General features: G+C 52.7%; 1 protein-coding gene across 2 annotated transcripts; it reads left to right on the forward strand.

Annotated features, from left to right (window-relative positions):
* Nucleotides 1–9,317: 9,317 nt before the first annotated feature.
* On the forward strand, nucleotides 9,318–15,100 carry PDZK1IP1 (PDZK1 interacting protein 1). Of its 2 annotated transcripts, XM_055586962.1 has the most exons (5): nucleotides 9,318–9,475; nucleotides 9,679–9,842; nucleotides 12,218–12,326; nucleotides 14,020–14,115; nucleotides 14,747–15,100. In XM_055586962.1, exons 2-5 carry the CDS (start codon nucleotides 9,776–9,778, stop codon nucleotides 14,817–14,819), a joined length of 345 nt encoding a protein of 114 aa, XP_055442937.1. In that variant the 5' UTR covers nucleotides 9,318–9,475; nucleotides 9,679–9,775; the 3' UTR covers nucleotides 14,820–15,100. The 2 variants fall into 2 exon arrangements, with proteins under 2 accessions (XP_055442937.1, XP_055442938.1); XM_055586963.1 differs by lacking the exon at nucleotides 9,318–9,475 and having other exon boundaries at nucleotides 9,676–9,842.
* The last annotated feature ends 711 nt before the right edge of the window (nucleotides 15,101–15,811 follow it).

The raw sequence follows: 15,811 nt of genomic DNA on the forward strand, positions 1-15,811 counted from the left end.
ACCTCTTAGAGGAGCCTTCCTTGATGAGTTTATATAGAACAGCACATCCCTCCCTGCCAGGACTCCATCCTCCTGATCCTGTCTTGACTTTCCCCTACAGCCATGTGACCTATTTTATCTGTTTATTTGTTTGCTTCCTGGCTAACCCCTCTAAGATATAAGCTCTGTGAGGGCAGAGACTTTGTTTTGTTCCCTGCTGTATCCTGGGCATCTGTAAGAGTGCCTGGGCTACAGGAAGCTTTCAGTAAACATCTGTAGAATGAGTGAAGACATGAATTTTAGACTTAATGCTATTGTACCTTTTCTTGATTTCGTAATCTAGAGGGCTTCCCCACTTATATACTCTTCCACCTCCTTTAAAACATCTGGTGCGACGGTAATTAGGTGATATTAGGTAATTAGGTATAATGTAAGCTCTGTCTTGTTCACTACTGTGTCTCCAGTCCCATGGGAGACACTAAAGTGAGTGCTGAGTGAATGAATGAAAGCAAATCAGACTGCTCTTTGGCAAACTGATCAACAAGCAGGTGCTTCACAGAAGGACTGAGCTCTGGGCTAGACACAGGCATGCCTGGGGTCCCATCTCACCTACTAACTTACAGTGTGACCTCCTGTTAGTGACTGTCTCTTTCTGGGTCACAGTTTCCCCGCTGAAAAATGAGAAGCAAGATCACACTACTCAGAATGAGCCTTTAGGCCAGGAGAGACTGTGATTCCAAAAGCCAGCCCTGACCCTGTGATTCCACTGCCGACCAGGGCAGGGGAGCAGGGCTATGTGGGAACCACTGGGCAAAGATTGGGCCTTGGGACTGTGCTGGCAAGATGGACTCTTGTCACAGGGCCAGCCCTTTAGTTTCTTGGCAGAGTGAGTGGGCAGCAGAAGGTGATTGATCTCCCCCCACTGGGGGGTCCTGGCCATAAATCTCACCAGCCCCGTGGGGTCGCCTAGGACCCAGAAATCACAGCCAGTACATTCCTTGGCTTGGCTGGCTTCCAGGGGTGCCTTCTGCTCTTTCCAGCTCCCGGGCACTGGGCCCTCTATGGGCAATCTGAACACAGCCCCCAGCTTTGAGCCTCAGAAAGCTTCTGTCCAGACAGTGCTGATCTTTCTCCAGGTCTGACCTTGAGATCATGTGGCTTTGCTTTGAGCAGACCTGCCCTAGGCTCCCTGTAGGTTAGGACTTCTTAACTCTTTGCACTGTGGACACCTCGGGCAGTCTATGGACCCCTTCTCAGAATAATGTTTTTAAATGCATAGAATAAAAAGTGGGGCATTGCAAAGGAAACCTATTACATTGAAATGCAGTTATTAAGATATTAAAAATAAAGGTAATCAATCCTGAATATTCCTTGGAAAGACTGATGCTGAAGCTGAAGCTCTAATACTTTGGCTACCTGATGCGAAGAGCTGGCTCATTGGAAAAGACCCTGATGCTGGGAAAGATTGAAGGCAGGAGGAGAAGGGGCAACAGAGGGTGAGATGGTTGGACGGCATCACCGACTCAATGGACGAGAGTTTGAGTAAACTCATGGACATAGTGAAGGACAGGGAAGCCTGGCGTGCTGCAGTTCATGGGGTCGCAAAGAGTTGGACATGACTTAGTGATTGCACAGCAACAGCTATTATGTGTATTTTATGACAAGATCTAGTGGAAGTCTAGTTCCAATAACTACTGTGTATTTCCATAGTGATGAGCAGAAACAATACATCCAGATGTGGTAACATGAAAACATCACAGAGGGACTGTGGTTTGATGCCTTCATTCCTGATGGAAGAAAATGGTGAATTTCAGTTAGAGGTTTGTGAAAATACGGATACAATGCTTTCCCCACGAACCCTGTTGAGGGAGTGCTTAGTGAAGGGAGCCCAGTGAACCAGATGCTGAGTGTGAGAGGAGAGAGACTCACCACAGTCCTAACCAGCCCACTTCCTCAGAACCTGATTAAAATACAAAAATCTATCATTATCTGTTAACAGAATCACAGAATCACAGGTTTCCCGAGTGGGCAGGGTCAGAACCCCTTCTACAACTGCCCCTACTGGGTGACCTGGTTCCTGGCCTTGCCTTGTGCACCTCTAAGGATGGGAACTCATGCTCATCCCAGGATAGCCAGCTCCAGCTTCTCCAAACAGCCAGAACCCTGTCTCATCTCACCCAGAGATGAAGAAGATCCATGCTCTGTGGCCGCAGCTAACAGACAGAGGAACATTAGGTCCCAACTAGAGCTGAAGCTGAAGCTCTAATACTTTGGCCACCTGATGCAAATAACTGACTCATTAAAAAAGCCCCTGATGCTGGGGAGGACAGAAGGCAGGAGGAGAAAAGGATGACAGAGGATGAGATGATTGGATGGCACCACCGACTCAATGGACATGAGTCTGAGTAAGCTCTGGGAGTTGGTGACGGACAGGGAGGCCTGGTGTGCTGCAGTCCATGGGGTCTCAGAGAGTTGGACACGACTGAGCGACTGAACTGAACTGAGAGCTAAAATACCTTATTCATTCAACAATCATTCTCTGAGCTGCTCTCTGCCAGGCCAGAGGGAGGCACTGGATTTGCTGAGACTCAACGTTTGTTGGGTGTGTGCTCAGTAATAGCGTGCTGGGGTGCCTTCTCTCCAGGGAGACAGACATTAAGTGAGTAAACACACATATCAACATGTCATTGCAACCTGTGATACTGGCTGTGAAGAGACAAGTAGGGGATTCACAGAAGGACTGGCTTAGATAGGGGAGAAGGGAGATCAAAGAAAGCCCTTTGGAGAAAGTGATACCTGAAGCAAGACTTGGAGGATTGGTTAGAGTCTGCCCGGCCAACAGAGTGAAGAGCGAGTGTGGAGGAGGCCCTGATGTGGAAGAGACAAAGGCCCTGGGGCCAGATGAAGCTGGAGAGAAGGATAAGGGCCGTGGTGGGGTCTTCAAGCCCAGCTAAGAAGTTTGGGTATTATCTGAGGAGTCACTGAAAGCCCTAAAGGGGGTTAAGCAGAATCTGTTTGAATGAATAAAATAAGGTCCCCAGGAGCTCTCAGGTTTGCAGCAAAGACTTTAGCAACATGAAATATAAGAATGGGTTAAAAAGCCTTTTACTTTTTTGCTCTAAAGCACCCTACTTGAATGTGTCTCCTTGCTTTTCCTCAGGCTGAGCTCCCTCTGCCTGGAAGCTTTCCCCAAGCTGTCACTCTGCTAGGTCCAACAAGTCAGCTAGCTTTCCAGCATGCCCCTCCTCCAGGATACCATCTTTAATGAGGTAGCTGTCGGTGCTTCCCTGGGGCACAGCCTTGAGCATGCCATGTGTGCTGTTCACAGCATCACTGACTGTTTACTTGTCAGCGTCCACCCTCCCTTCTTCCAAACTACCCCTGGAAGTGGTCGGAAGTAGGGGGCTGGAGAGAGGAAATTGCAGAACCTTCAGCTGCAAACAGGCCCCTCTCTGCCCTCCCCAGCTAGTCTGGGATCAGAGCTAGACTCTGCCACCTGCTGGCATCAAGGGGAATGGCAGGCTAAAGAGGGTTCTTGCCTGGAGTGTTCTTGCCTGGAGAATCCCTTGAACAGGAGGGCCTGGCGTGCCCTAGTTCACGGGTTCGCAAAGAGTGGAATGTGACTGAGCAACTAACACTACACTATTACTAGAAGCTTCGAGGGATTAGATCCGATAGACGAGCACCTGAAGAACTATGGATGGAGACTCACAGCATTGTATGGGAGGCGGTGACCAAAACCATCCCAAAGAAAAAGAAATGCAAGAAGACAAAATGGTTGCCTGAGGAGGCCTTACAAAAAGAAGAGAAGTGAAAAGCAAAGGAGAAAGGGAGAGATATACCCAACTAAATGCAGAGTTCCAGAGAATAGCAAGAAGACATATGAAAGCCTTCTTGAATGAACAATACAAAGAAATAGAGGAAAACAATAGAATGGGAGAGATCTCTTCAAGAAAATTGGAGATACAAGGGAACATTTCATGCAAAGATGGGCGCAATAAAGGACAGAAATGGCAAGGACCTAACAGAAGCAGAAGAGATTAAGAAGAGGTGGCAAGAATACACAGGGGAATTATACAAAAAAGGTCATAATGACCCAGATAACCACGATGGTGTGGTCACTCACCTAGAACCAGACATCCTGGAGTGTGAAGTCAAGTGGGCCTTAGGAAGCATTACTACAAACAAAGCTAGTGGAGGTGATAGAATTCCAGCTGAGTTATTTAAAATCCTAAAACATGATGCTGTTTAAGTGCCAGCAAATCTAGAAAACTCAGCAGTGGCCACGGGACTGGAAAAGGTTAGTTTTCATTCCAATCCCAAAAGAAAGGCAATGCCAGAGAATGTTCAAACTACCATATAATTGTACAAGATAATGCTAGCCAGGTAATGCTTAAAATCCTTCAAGTTGGGCTTCAATAGTACATGAACTGAGAACTTCCAGATGTACAAGCTGGATTTAGAAGAGGAAGAGGAACCAGAGATCAAATTGCCAACATCTGTTGGATCATCAAAAAAGCGAGAGAGTTCCAAAAAAAATCTACTTCTGCTTCACTGACTATGCTAAAGCCTTTGACTATGTGGATCACAGTGTGGAAAATTCTTGTCCATCACTGTGTGGAAAGTTCTTAAAGAGATGGGAATACCAGACCGCCTTACCTGCCTCCTGAGAAATCTGTAAGCGACAGTTAGAACTGGACATGAAACAATGGTCTGATTCCAAATTGGGAAAGGAGTATGTCAAGGCTGTATATTGTCACCCTGCTTATTTAACTTATATTCAGAGTAGATCATGAGAAATGCTGGGCTGGATGAAGCACAAGCTGGAATCAAGATTGCCGGGAGAAATATCAGTAACCTCAGATATGTAGATGACACCACCCTTATGGCAAAAAGTGAAGAAGAGCTGAAGAGCCTCATGATGAAATTGAAAGAGGAGAGTGAAAAAGTTGGCTTAAAGCTCAGCATTCAGAAAACGAAGATCATGGTATCCGGTCCCATCACTTCATGGGAAATAGATGGGGAAACAGTGAAAACAGTGGCTGACTTTATTTTGGGGGGCTCCAAAATCACTGCAGATGGTACCTGCAGCCATGAAATTAAAAGATGCTTACTCCTTGGAAGGAAAGTTATGACCAACCTAGACAGCATATTAAAAAGCAGAGACATTACTTTGCCAACAAAGGTCCATCTAGTCAAAGCTATGGTTTTTCCAGTGGTCATGTATGGATGTGAGAGTTGGACTACAAAGAAAGCAGAGCACCAAAGAATTAATGCTTTTGAACTGTGGTGTTGGAGAGGACTCTTGAGAGTCCCTTGGACTGCAAGGAGGTCCAACCAGTCCATCCTAAAGGAGATCAGTCCTGAGTATTCATTGGAAGGACTGATGTTGAAGCTGAAACTCCCATACTTTGGACACCTGATGCGAAGAGCTGACTCATTTGAAAAGACCCTGATGCTGGGAAAGATTGAAGGCGGGAGGAGAAGGGGACGACAGAGGATGAGATGGTTGGATGGCATCATCGACTCAGTGGACATGAGTCTGAGTGAACTCCAGGAGTTGGTGATGGACAAGGAGGCCTGACATGCTGCAGTCCATGGTGTCGCAAAGAGTTGGACACGACTGAGTGACTGAACTGAACTGAAATGAACTGAGAGTACATCATGTGAAACGCTGGGCTGGTTGAATCAAAAGCTGAAATCAAGTTTGCCAGGAGAAATATCAATAACCTCAGATATGCAGGTGATACCACTTTAATGGCAGAAAGTGAAGAGGAACTAAATAGCCTCTTGATGAAGGTGAAAGAGGAGAGTGAAAAAGCTGGCTTAAGACTCAACATTCAAAAAACTAGGATCATGGTATCCAGTCTGATCACTTCATGGCAAATAGATGGGGAAAGAGTAGAAACAGTGGCAGATTTTATTTTCTTGGGCCCCAAAGATTGTGGACAGTGACTGCAGCCTTGAAATTAACAGATGCTTGCTCCTTGGAAGAAAAGCTATGACAAACCTAAACAGCGTATTACATAGCAGAGACATTACTTTGCTGACAAAGATCGGTATAGTCAAAGCTGTGGTTTTTCCAGTAGTCATGTACAGATGTGAGAACATGTGAGAGATATGCTGAGCACAAAAGGATTGGTGCTTTTGAACTGTGGTGCTGGAAAAGATTCTTGAGAGTCCCACGGACAGCAAGGAGATCAAACCAGTCAATCCTAAAGGAAATCAACCCTGAATATTCATTATTGGAAAGACTGATGCTGAAGTTGAAGCTCCAATAATTTGACCACCTGGTGCAAAGCGCTGCCTCATTAGAAAAGACCCTGATGCTAGAAAATATTGAGGGCAGGAGAAGAGGGCGACAGACGACGAGATGGTTGGATGGCATCACTGACTCAATAGACATGCTGCTGCTGCTGCTGCTAAGTTGCTTCAGTCGTGTCCAACTCTGTGTGACCCCATAGACGGCAGCCCACCAGGCTCCCGTCCCTGGGATTCTCCAGGCAAGATCACTGGAGTGGGTTGCCATTTCCTTCTCCAATGCATGAAAGTGAAAAGTGAAAGTGAATTCGCTCAGTCGTGTCCAACTCTTAGCGACCCCATGGACTGCAGCCCACCAGGCTCCTCCATCCATGGGATTTTCCAGGCAAGAGTACTGGAGTGGGGTGCCATCGCCTTCTCCGCAATAGACATGAATCTGAGCAAACTCCAAGAGATAGTGAAGGACAGGGAAGCCTGGCAGGCTGCAGTCCATGGGGTCGCAGAGAGTTAGACACGAAGTGGTGACTGAATAACAACGAGAAGCAACAAGAACCAGTTTGGCTTTTCTGAAGGGTAATTGCAAAAGATCTAACTGGGTGGAGGACCTAAGGGGGCCTGATGACACAGAGCGACAGAGCTCTGCTGGGAACAGGAGGGAGGAGCTGAGTGTTGATGGAATAGTCGCTCAGAGATGAGGATACAGGGCCCAGCCCTGTGGGGCTGCTGAGGCCTGAGTCCAGATCTTGGACCCAAGCCAGACCAGCAGGGGATCCAACTTGTTACCGTGGGGACCCAGGGCTGTGTCCAGACAGCTGGAGAGATGACCCCCCTCAGTTGGATGAGGACACCTACAGCGCAGTGAGCAGCCTCAAAGCCAAGTGTCCACCCACACCCTGCCCCCCCCCTTTTCCGGAACAACTTGTTTTGCTCTAAAGCTTGGGACTTTGACCTGGGAGGTGTGTTTTCCTCCTGGTGGTTACCTGCTGTCCTTCCTGCTCGCCCCCCTCCCCCACGGCCCCCAAAGCCTGGGCCAGGGAGTCCTTGTCTTTCCCGGGACTCTGTAGGGAAGGGGGGATGCTTGGATGTGAGAGGTGGGACCTGAGACTTGGGGATGATGGCAGAGGCTGAGCTGCCCCTGGGGCGCACTGGCTGGAGAGGGGGTCCCAGCAGTGACTTCCCTATCTCTTCTTGGATCTTGCCTTCCTCCGTTTCTGGGACACCCCATTCTCCTGGAGTTTCTCCTCTTTCTCCACCCTGGCTCCTCTTCCTTTGAAAGACCCTTTGTGTTTGGCTGTGTCCTGGTCTCGGAGAAGGCAATGGCACCCCACTCCAGTACTCTTGCCTGGAAAATCCCATGGATGGAGGAGCCTGGTAGGCTGCAGTCCATGGGGTTGCTTTGAGTCGGACACGACTGAGCGACTTCACTTTCACTTTTCACTTTCATGCATTGGAGAAGGAAATGGCAACCCACTCCAGTGTTCTTTCCTGGAGAATCCCAGGGACAGGAGCCTGGTGGGCTGCCGTCTATGGGGTCACACAGAGTCGGACACAACTGAAGCGACTTAGCAGCAACCCTAGACCTGGGGATCCCCCTGCTTTCTGGATGTTTCCCTATGGAGCATCCACAAGTGCAATACATCTAAACCTGTAGCTCATCACCCCTCCCCACCTCCTGAAACTTGCCCTGGCCCCTTGTGAGGGGCCACCAAGCCACAAACGAAAGTGAGCCTCAGCTCCTCGCTGCCCCTCGCTCCCCACTCCCAGCTAGTCGGTGTTCTCGTGCCGTGTCCTGTCCATTCAGCCCTCCTAAATAGGGTTCAATCCCATTCCCTCTGCCTCACCCTGCAGCCCCTGCGTGGCTACTGTAAGTTTCCCCATGGCTTTCCTTTCTCCGGTCTGTGGGTGCCCATTCATTCTCCACTCTGTGTCCAGAGGTATTTTCTCGAATGCAAATCTGATCCTGTAACTCCCCTGCTTAGAAGAAGGTTATCAGTGTTTGTTTGTTAAATTCAACTCCGTTCCTTGCATTCTAATCAGTGATGCCCTGGCTGTTCATTAACACACCGGTGCCTACTCTAGTCACACATGGTGCCAGAACACACTGAAGACACCGAGCTGGGGTAGGACAGGCACACACAGACGGCATCACTCACCTCCAAGCCAAGTTCCCCGAGACAACCTTGAGACCCCATGTTTGCATGAATGCGTGTATCTCCCATGGCAGTGGGCACACACACCCACACACACACAGGAAGCAGGGATGAGGCGAGATGTCTGGGTGTGCCACTGGCGATAGCAAGGGCTGACCAGGGGGTCCTATGAGCACCAGTCTGGTGGTATCTAGGCAGGGGGGCTGTGCAAGGGCTTCCAATTCACACCCTAGCTTCTGGGGACCCTCCATCTCTGAGACTTTGCCCCAGTCTACTGGTTCCTTCTTTCTTGGCCTCTGTGGAGCCAGACTCCAGCATCTGTGGCTTCCTGCACTCCTGGAGGAATGTAGGGGTGCATGGAGGAAGGAGACCCAGTAAGATCCTTGGCCCCCAGGCCTCAACAGGTCGTTCTCAGATCCTGAGCTGGAGGGCCTGATGACCTCCATGGGATCTTGAGATTTGAGGACCCAGGGGTTCAGGGCCCCAGACTGGACCTTCCAACCTGGGAATGTCCTTCATTTGTCCTCCAGAGCAGGACACCTACTTCTCTCATTGGGATGGGTGGAGAGGGATCAGAAGGTGTGTGCAGAGGCCTCTGACCAAGCTCAGATCCTGTCCCAGCTTCCAGGGACCAACTCTGGGGCAAAGAGGTGGAGCTGAACTGAGTCAGGTCAGCTTGGCTGGGTGGGGACAGCTGGGAACTAGGACCTCAGGCTCTCTGTCGTGATCCCCATGGAAAAGGGCGGATTTAGAGAGCTAGTGAACTGGGCAGGGAGTGCAGGGACAGAAGCCAGGGCTGTGCGCAGGACTGGGGCCCTGGGGTCTGGCTTGGCTGAGTGGGAACAGGTGAGAAGAACAGGAAATAGGCCAGGCTCTCAGGGAGAGGGCAGCTTTGACCTTTCCTAGCCTCTGGGGTTTTCCCCTTGTCCGGAACCAACCAGCAAATTTCTTAATCCCATTGTCGCCCTGCCCAGAGGCCCCACCCCCTGGCAAGAGCAAGAATGTGTCACACCTTTCCCCAGAACTCAACCCCACTGCCAGGAAGGGGGAGCTGGCACAAGATTCCAGAGGCCTGGGGCTTGGAGGTGAGGCCTGACTCCCTTCACCTCCCAGGGCTCAGCCCCGCGGTCTCTGGAAGATGACCTCAAATGCCAGCCGGAGTGGGCTGGGCTCTGGCCAGGGAAGGCCAGGCCTGGCAGCTCATTACCGTGCGAGGGAGGGCAGGTTCCCTCTCCCTCCCCTCCTCCTTCCTCCCTTGCCTCCTTCCTCACTAGCTTCTCTCCTCCAGGGTCAAACCAGGCTGAGCTGATCTCAGCGGACGCCCACAGGACCCACAGCAGCTCCAGGGGCCCAGGTTCCAGCCGCCCGAGCAGGTGCCTGCAGCCATGTCAGCGCTCAGCCTGGTCGTCCTGAGCCTGCTCACGGCAGTGCCACCTGCCAGCTGTCAACAAGGTAGCACGGGCCTGGACCAGCCCCGGGGCTGCAGGGAGGAGAGGGTTGGGCTGGGTGCTGGGAGCCCAGGGGTGGAAGGGGTGGTCTTCTGTCCTTCTCATCACCCTTGGCACCTGCAGGTTGGAGGGGGAAGAGGCACTGGGCTAGCCAGAGGAACCTCCAAAGGCAGACACAGACTTCTGGCTGGGACATGTTTCCCCCAAGTGAGAAATGAGGGCAGTAGGGAAACGCTGGATCTAGGGTTGAGGAGGGGAGTTGAGACCCACGCTCCAGGAGCAGGAATTGCCCTAGAGATGGCTGGGTTCTGAGAGTTGGGGGCTTCCAGGAGGGTGGGAGTAGGGGCTGAGCCACCCCTCAATGGCAGGCTTGTTTCTGGGGCGGTGCTGTCATGATTTTGGCCTAAACCCTCTTTGTTTCCTCCCCAAAGTCCCAGTGTGGTTCCCGCCACATTCCTGGGCTCTCTGTCCAGCTTCACTCTGTGTTGCTGTGTATCTTCCGTCACCCAAGGAGATGAGCAAATCACTGCCCTTCTCTGAGACTCAGTTTTCTCATCCATAAAATGAAGACGATAAACCTGCCCACCCACCTCCCAGGGCACCTACCCTGCAGGGGTGGGGTAGGGCTTTGTATGGGTAAAGCTCCACACCCAGCAACTGGTGTCTGCCCTGTGCTGTGAGGCTGTGTTCGCAGCCAGAGTCTGGGGACTCTGCAGGTGGGATTTGGGCCCAGAGGGGGTTGACGTCCAGAGCATCCCTCCTTTGCAGCTGCCCTGAGCTCTCAGGCATGTCTGCTTCAACTCTGTCTCTCAGGTCTTGGAAGCCCTCTTTGGGAACTGAAGATCAGAGAGGCTGAGTAACTTGTGTAGGTCACACAGCAGAGCAAGAAGGGACAGGGCTAGATCTCCTCTCTCCTGCCCCAGGCCCTGCCCCTTGTGCTGTATGTCCACCCCAGAGCCACCTGGAAGGAGGAGCAGTGTCCCTGGTGTGTCTGGAGGGAACTGGCTGCAGAGACAGGCCTCCCAGGGCCTGAGCCCCCACTCCCAATCCTTGAGTAGCCACTGACCTGAGCAAACAAAGGGCCTGAACCATTGTTTTTTGGGGAAGCAATGAGTCCAAAACACAGTGTTTTGGCAAGTATGGAACATACAGTAACCACACTGTGTATCTCCCGTCACCCAAGGAGATGAGCAAGGTCTGACCACAGGACAGAGTTCCCAGGGCCCTCCCTCCTTCCCAACACCTGCCAGGATCAGGGACTGCTCAGAGAGGAGGCAGTGCCTTTGGGCAGCAGGAGAGCTTTCGGGTAGACTCAAGGAAGGACCTTTGAGAAGGAATGAGGCAGAATGAAGTTTCTGATGCTCAGCCTGGACCCTTTAAGTACAGGATGGCACTAGGGGTGCAGGTATTCTGGCCTGGAAGCAGGACCTTTCACAAGTCTCCTGTTGGCCTCTGTCCCTTCCTGAGACATCTAACTGCTACTATGTGTCTGTCCTCAGTGTGGCCAGGCTCTCTCGGGCTTACAGAGCACAGTGATGTCCAGGGAGAGGAGAGCCCTTTGGGGCTGCCAGTGGCTGAGGGCAGAGACTTCTGGGAAATCTTGAGGGTTAGAGGTGGTGTCAAGGGTCAAGGGTCAAAAAGCAGAGAAGGTGCTTGGATGGGGCCTCAGTCCCTTGGGCACCCAGCCAGAGGAGCCGAAAGGGGATCAGGTTGGAAGCTCCCCTCCTGCCAAGACCCAGAGAGAGCTCGCCCTCTGTCCTGCCTTTCCAAAGGTGTTCTGTCCCAGCCTTCCTCTGGGCACCCCTGGCACCCCCAGCTGCATGGCCCTGCCTGTCCTTGCTCCCACGCCTACCCAACCCCATCTGCTACAAAACAGGATCTTCCAGATGCCAGCCCAGTCCTATTAGCTCTGGGCCTCCCCAGCCTGGGAGCAGGGGAGGAGGGGAGCCACCCTCCCTGGCAGGGCCAAGCTGGCTATTCAGGGGGCTGCCCTTTGATCCCTGGGCCGAGGCTCTCCCTGGGGGCCCCTACTTGTTACCCACTGCAGCGGGAGAGGGCTGGGGGAGGGGACGTTCTGGGCTGCCTGGACCTCAGACGCTGCTCTCTGAGGCTTCCTCCCTCCTTGGCTCCTTTCTTTCTTCCAAATCCTGTCTTCCTCTGAACCACCATCCCCTTTATAAGCCCAGTGGTCGGACGGGGTCCTCGTTCCCCAGACGGTTTCCTCTGGTCCAGGCAGCAGGCTGGGAGCCTCCAGCACAGGCTCCTGCCCAGAGGCAGGAGGGCCCCCTGCACGGGCAGCCCCACTGCGCCCAGCTTGCTGCAGGACACCCCCCAGCCCCCCGCCCCCCACCAAAACACAGCACACTCCTCCCTTTCCAGGCCGGGGGAACCTGCAGCCCTGGATGCAAGGCCTTATTGCCGTGGCTGTGTTCCTGGTCCTTGTCGCAATCGCCTTTGCTGTCAACCACTTCTGGTGCCAGGAAAAGCCGTGAGTGCTACCTGGGTGGCCTTGGGGTCTGGGCCGGTGCAGGCAGGATGGGACCAGGACCCCGGCCACTGCTCTCATAGCAGGGAGAAGGGTTGATGAAATCCTCTCACTGTGTGGAAGGGACATGGAGGCCTGAGGTCTCAGGGAGCAGAGCTGAGGTTTGCTGGCACCTAGAGCTGAGTGCACTCAGTAGGAGCAGTCGTCTCTTCTTGGATTCTCAGTGTTTCTATCTGTATAGTTGGGACAGCGGCCCATCTGTGATGGGGGCTGTGAAAACCCTTGGACAGGAATGTTCTGCCCTTCTCCAGCGTCTGCTGGCATGTCACATTCGGGAGGTACAGAGGGGCAATGGGACAGACACTGCTCTTGTGCTCACAGACTCCCAGATGGGAAGGGAAGGCAAACATGGTGGGAGCCATCGCAGCTTGAGGCTGATGCTAAAGGGGCCTGCAGAGTGCCGTGTGGGCCTGACCTGGGGGGGAAAGGAGGGTGATCAGAGAAGGTTTCCTACTGTATGTTTATCCTGAAGCCCAGGCAGGAGCCAGTCCCAGCACAGTGCAGGGTGAGAGAGCACTGCAGTTGAAGGGTCCTAAGTTCAGGGCAGAGCACAAAGGTAGAGGGGACTGGGCTGAAATCTAGTTCTTTCTGCACCTGTCAACTCTGGAGCAAGTCTGCGTCTGCCCCCAGTTCTCATACCAGTGGCCCCGTCCTAGGTGCCAGCAGCAGCCCTGCAGGACACACTGAATGAACATGAGCAGCTCCCAGATGGAGAGAGGGATGGAGAGGCCTGAGATAGGCTGGTGAGGTCAGCAGAGCCCAGGCCAGGCAGATGCTTGTGTACTAAGGCCCCCGACTTCAGGCTTTGTCCTTAGTGTAGTAGGGATCCAGGGCAAGTGTGTAAGCCAGTCTCGGGATGAGATGTCTGCAGATGAGAAAAAGGGATGAGGATGAGGTCCGGAGACAGTTTGGACTGTGGAGGCGGCAGAGGAGATGGAGAGAGGGGACAGGTCTAAGAGCTGTCGAGAAAGGAAGGGAGGGGGACACAGAGACAGGAGGGAGGAAGGACAGAGAAAACATCCAGGCTTCTGATGGGACCGCCTACCGAGACATAGACCAAGAGAGAAGAGGCAGGTCTGGGGCAACTTGGATATATTATGTCTGCAGTGCCCGTAGGATGTCCAAGGAAAGATGAGCAGTGCTTAGGGTCATGGTGACCCTCATGACAGTGATGTCCAGGGATGTTGGGGCAAAGGCCACCCTTGAGTAAGAGGCAAGGAGATTGTTGTTGGAAATGATTCTTTTCTCCATTGGCCCCAGCTTTGCCTTCAGTGGCCATTCCTATTTCTAGGAAAATCTTGTGGGGAATCTGGGGCAGACACTGAGTGCTGCCGAGTCTGCTCTGGAACTGAGCTGAGGCCAGAGGAAAACAGCAGAGGGAGACTGGGAGGTGGCTGGTACAAGGTCTGGGGTACGTCTTTAGTAGACCTCAGGCTGGAACCTGAGGGTCCCACTGTGGATCAGGGAGAAGGGTGTGAGACCCCTTAGAGTGTGGCCAGAACCAGGCTGCTGGGCCCTGCTGGAGAGAGGGGCTTCCCTTAGAGCCTATAGAACAGGGTCTGACTGGACTAGAGGGAGGAGGGATAACAGAGGGAGAGGGGACCCAGAGAGCCCTATTGATGAACTCTGTCCCTAGGGCACCTATAAACATGGTCATGACCATTGGAAACAAAGCAGACGGGATCCTGGTGGGAACAGATGGCAAGTACTCCTCAATGGCAGCAAGCTTCAGGTGAGGCACTGGTAGAGGGCAGAGTGCCCTGTGCTCCAGGGGCTCCCGGGGACCTCAGGACCAGGAGATTTTGATGAGGAGAGGGTGGAGAGGATGGTGGCTCATGTGGGGAAGGGCTCAGTGAAGAGAAGGGGTTCAGTGTGGGAGGATGGTGAGTGAAGAGGCCTTTGGGAGGACTGCAAGGCTCCATGCAGCCTCAGTTTGCAGAGAGGGCTCAGTAAGGGGATGGGGACTCGGTGCGGGGAGGGGTTCAGGGGGTAGATTGGATTCATAGGGAGGGATGGAGTGAGGAAAAGAGGCTCAGTGGAAGAAAGGGACTCTGAAGGGATGAGTAGAAGGACTCTGTGGGGAGGAGAATCTGTAGGGGAGGAAGCTCAGTGAGGAAGTGGGCTCAATGGGGGTTTCTTAATGGGGCTCCCAGGGGAGAGGCTAGATGGCAGAGAGAGATGGGATTCAGGTGGTGGTGGTGAGAGGCCTCTGGACTCAGGTGCAGAAGACCAGATATGGTCAAGGGAACCCCCTCTGGGACTCAAACATTTATTCTGGAAGACACAGCCCTCACAAGTGCAGGATCGGGCAGGGAGAAGGGGATGGGATAGAAGGAGCAATGACCCCTATCATCCTCTTTCAGGTCCAGTGAGCACGAGAATGCCTATGAGAACATCCCAGAGGAGGAGGGCAAGGTCTGCAGCACCCCAATGTGACCCCTGCTTGCCTGTGTCCATGCCCAACCCCCTCCCTCTCTGTACAGGGATCGGCAGGAAGGGGCCTGCCTTCTCCAACCTCCACGTCTGCCCCACCCTCCTGCCAAGGTCCATGCTCAGACTGTGTCCAGGTTGGGGCTCAGCTGTGGCCTTGAGGTTCTAGGGGGTCTCCTGCCCAATTCATTTCAGAAGACTCTTCTGAAAAGGACAATCAGCTCAGCACCTCCCATCCTGCCTCACATCTCCCTCCCCAGACTGTGGGAACAGCCCTTATTTCTGTGAAATAAAGACATTTTGTACTTCTGGGTCTGAGGCTCTAAATAGCTCAGAAATAGCTCCTCAGGCTTCCAGAGAGGCCCAATCTTGCTTTCCAAATCATCTTCCAAAGCCACTGTCATGGTGATTCTGGAGAAATTCCAGGAAGGCCTCTCTGGGAGAACCCCCAGGGCCAGGGAGCACACTTCTTACACCAGGCAGAGACCCTCTTAAAAAGCATACCCCACCCCACCCCTTTTGAAAGGAAACAGGTATTTATTTGACTGCATTGAGTTGCAGCACGCTGGATCTTTGTTGCATCAAACAGGATCTTTCCTTGCGGTGCACAGGCTCTCTAGTTGTGGTGCACTGGCTTAGTTGCTCTGCAGTGTGTGGGATCTTAGTTCCCTGACCAGGGATTGAACCTGGGTCCCCTGCACTGCAAGGAGAATTCTTAACCATTGCACCACCAAGGAAATCCCAAGTCTTCCTCTCTTGACCTGCCCTTCACAGCTGCAAATCTGGGTGATTCTGGGCTCTTCATGTAGCACCAACCCTGACCACCCGACCCTGCCTCCATGTTGCCAGACATTGCAGCGGGTTCACTCATTGCTCATTCATCCAGCTCTGTCCTCATCCCCATGGCCCCTCTGGGCTGGGCTTGGGGCATTGGAAGCACTAGGGAAAGTCCTGGGCTAGGACTCAGGAAGCTCAGATTGGAGTCTGAGCAAGTCCCC

The sequence above is a fragment of the Bubalus kerabau genome, chromosome 6, assembly GCF_029407905.1.
Source record: "Bubalus kerabau isolate K-KA32 ecotype Philippines breed swamp buffalo chromosome 6, PCC_UOA_SB_1v2, whole genome shotgun sequence".
In the NCBI taxonomy this organism is placed as follows: Eukaryota; Metazoa; Chordata; class Mammalia; order Artiodactyla; family Bovidae; genus Bubalus; species Bubalus kerabau.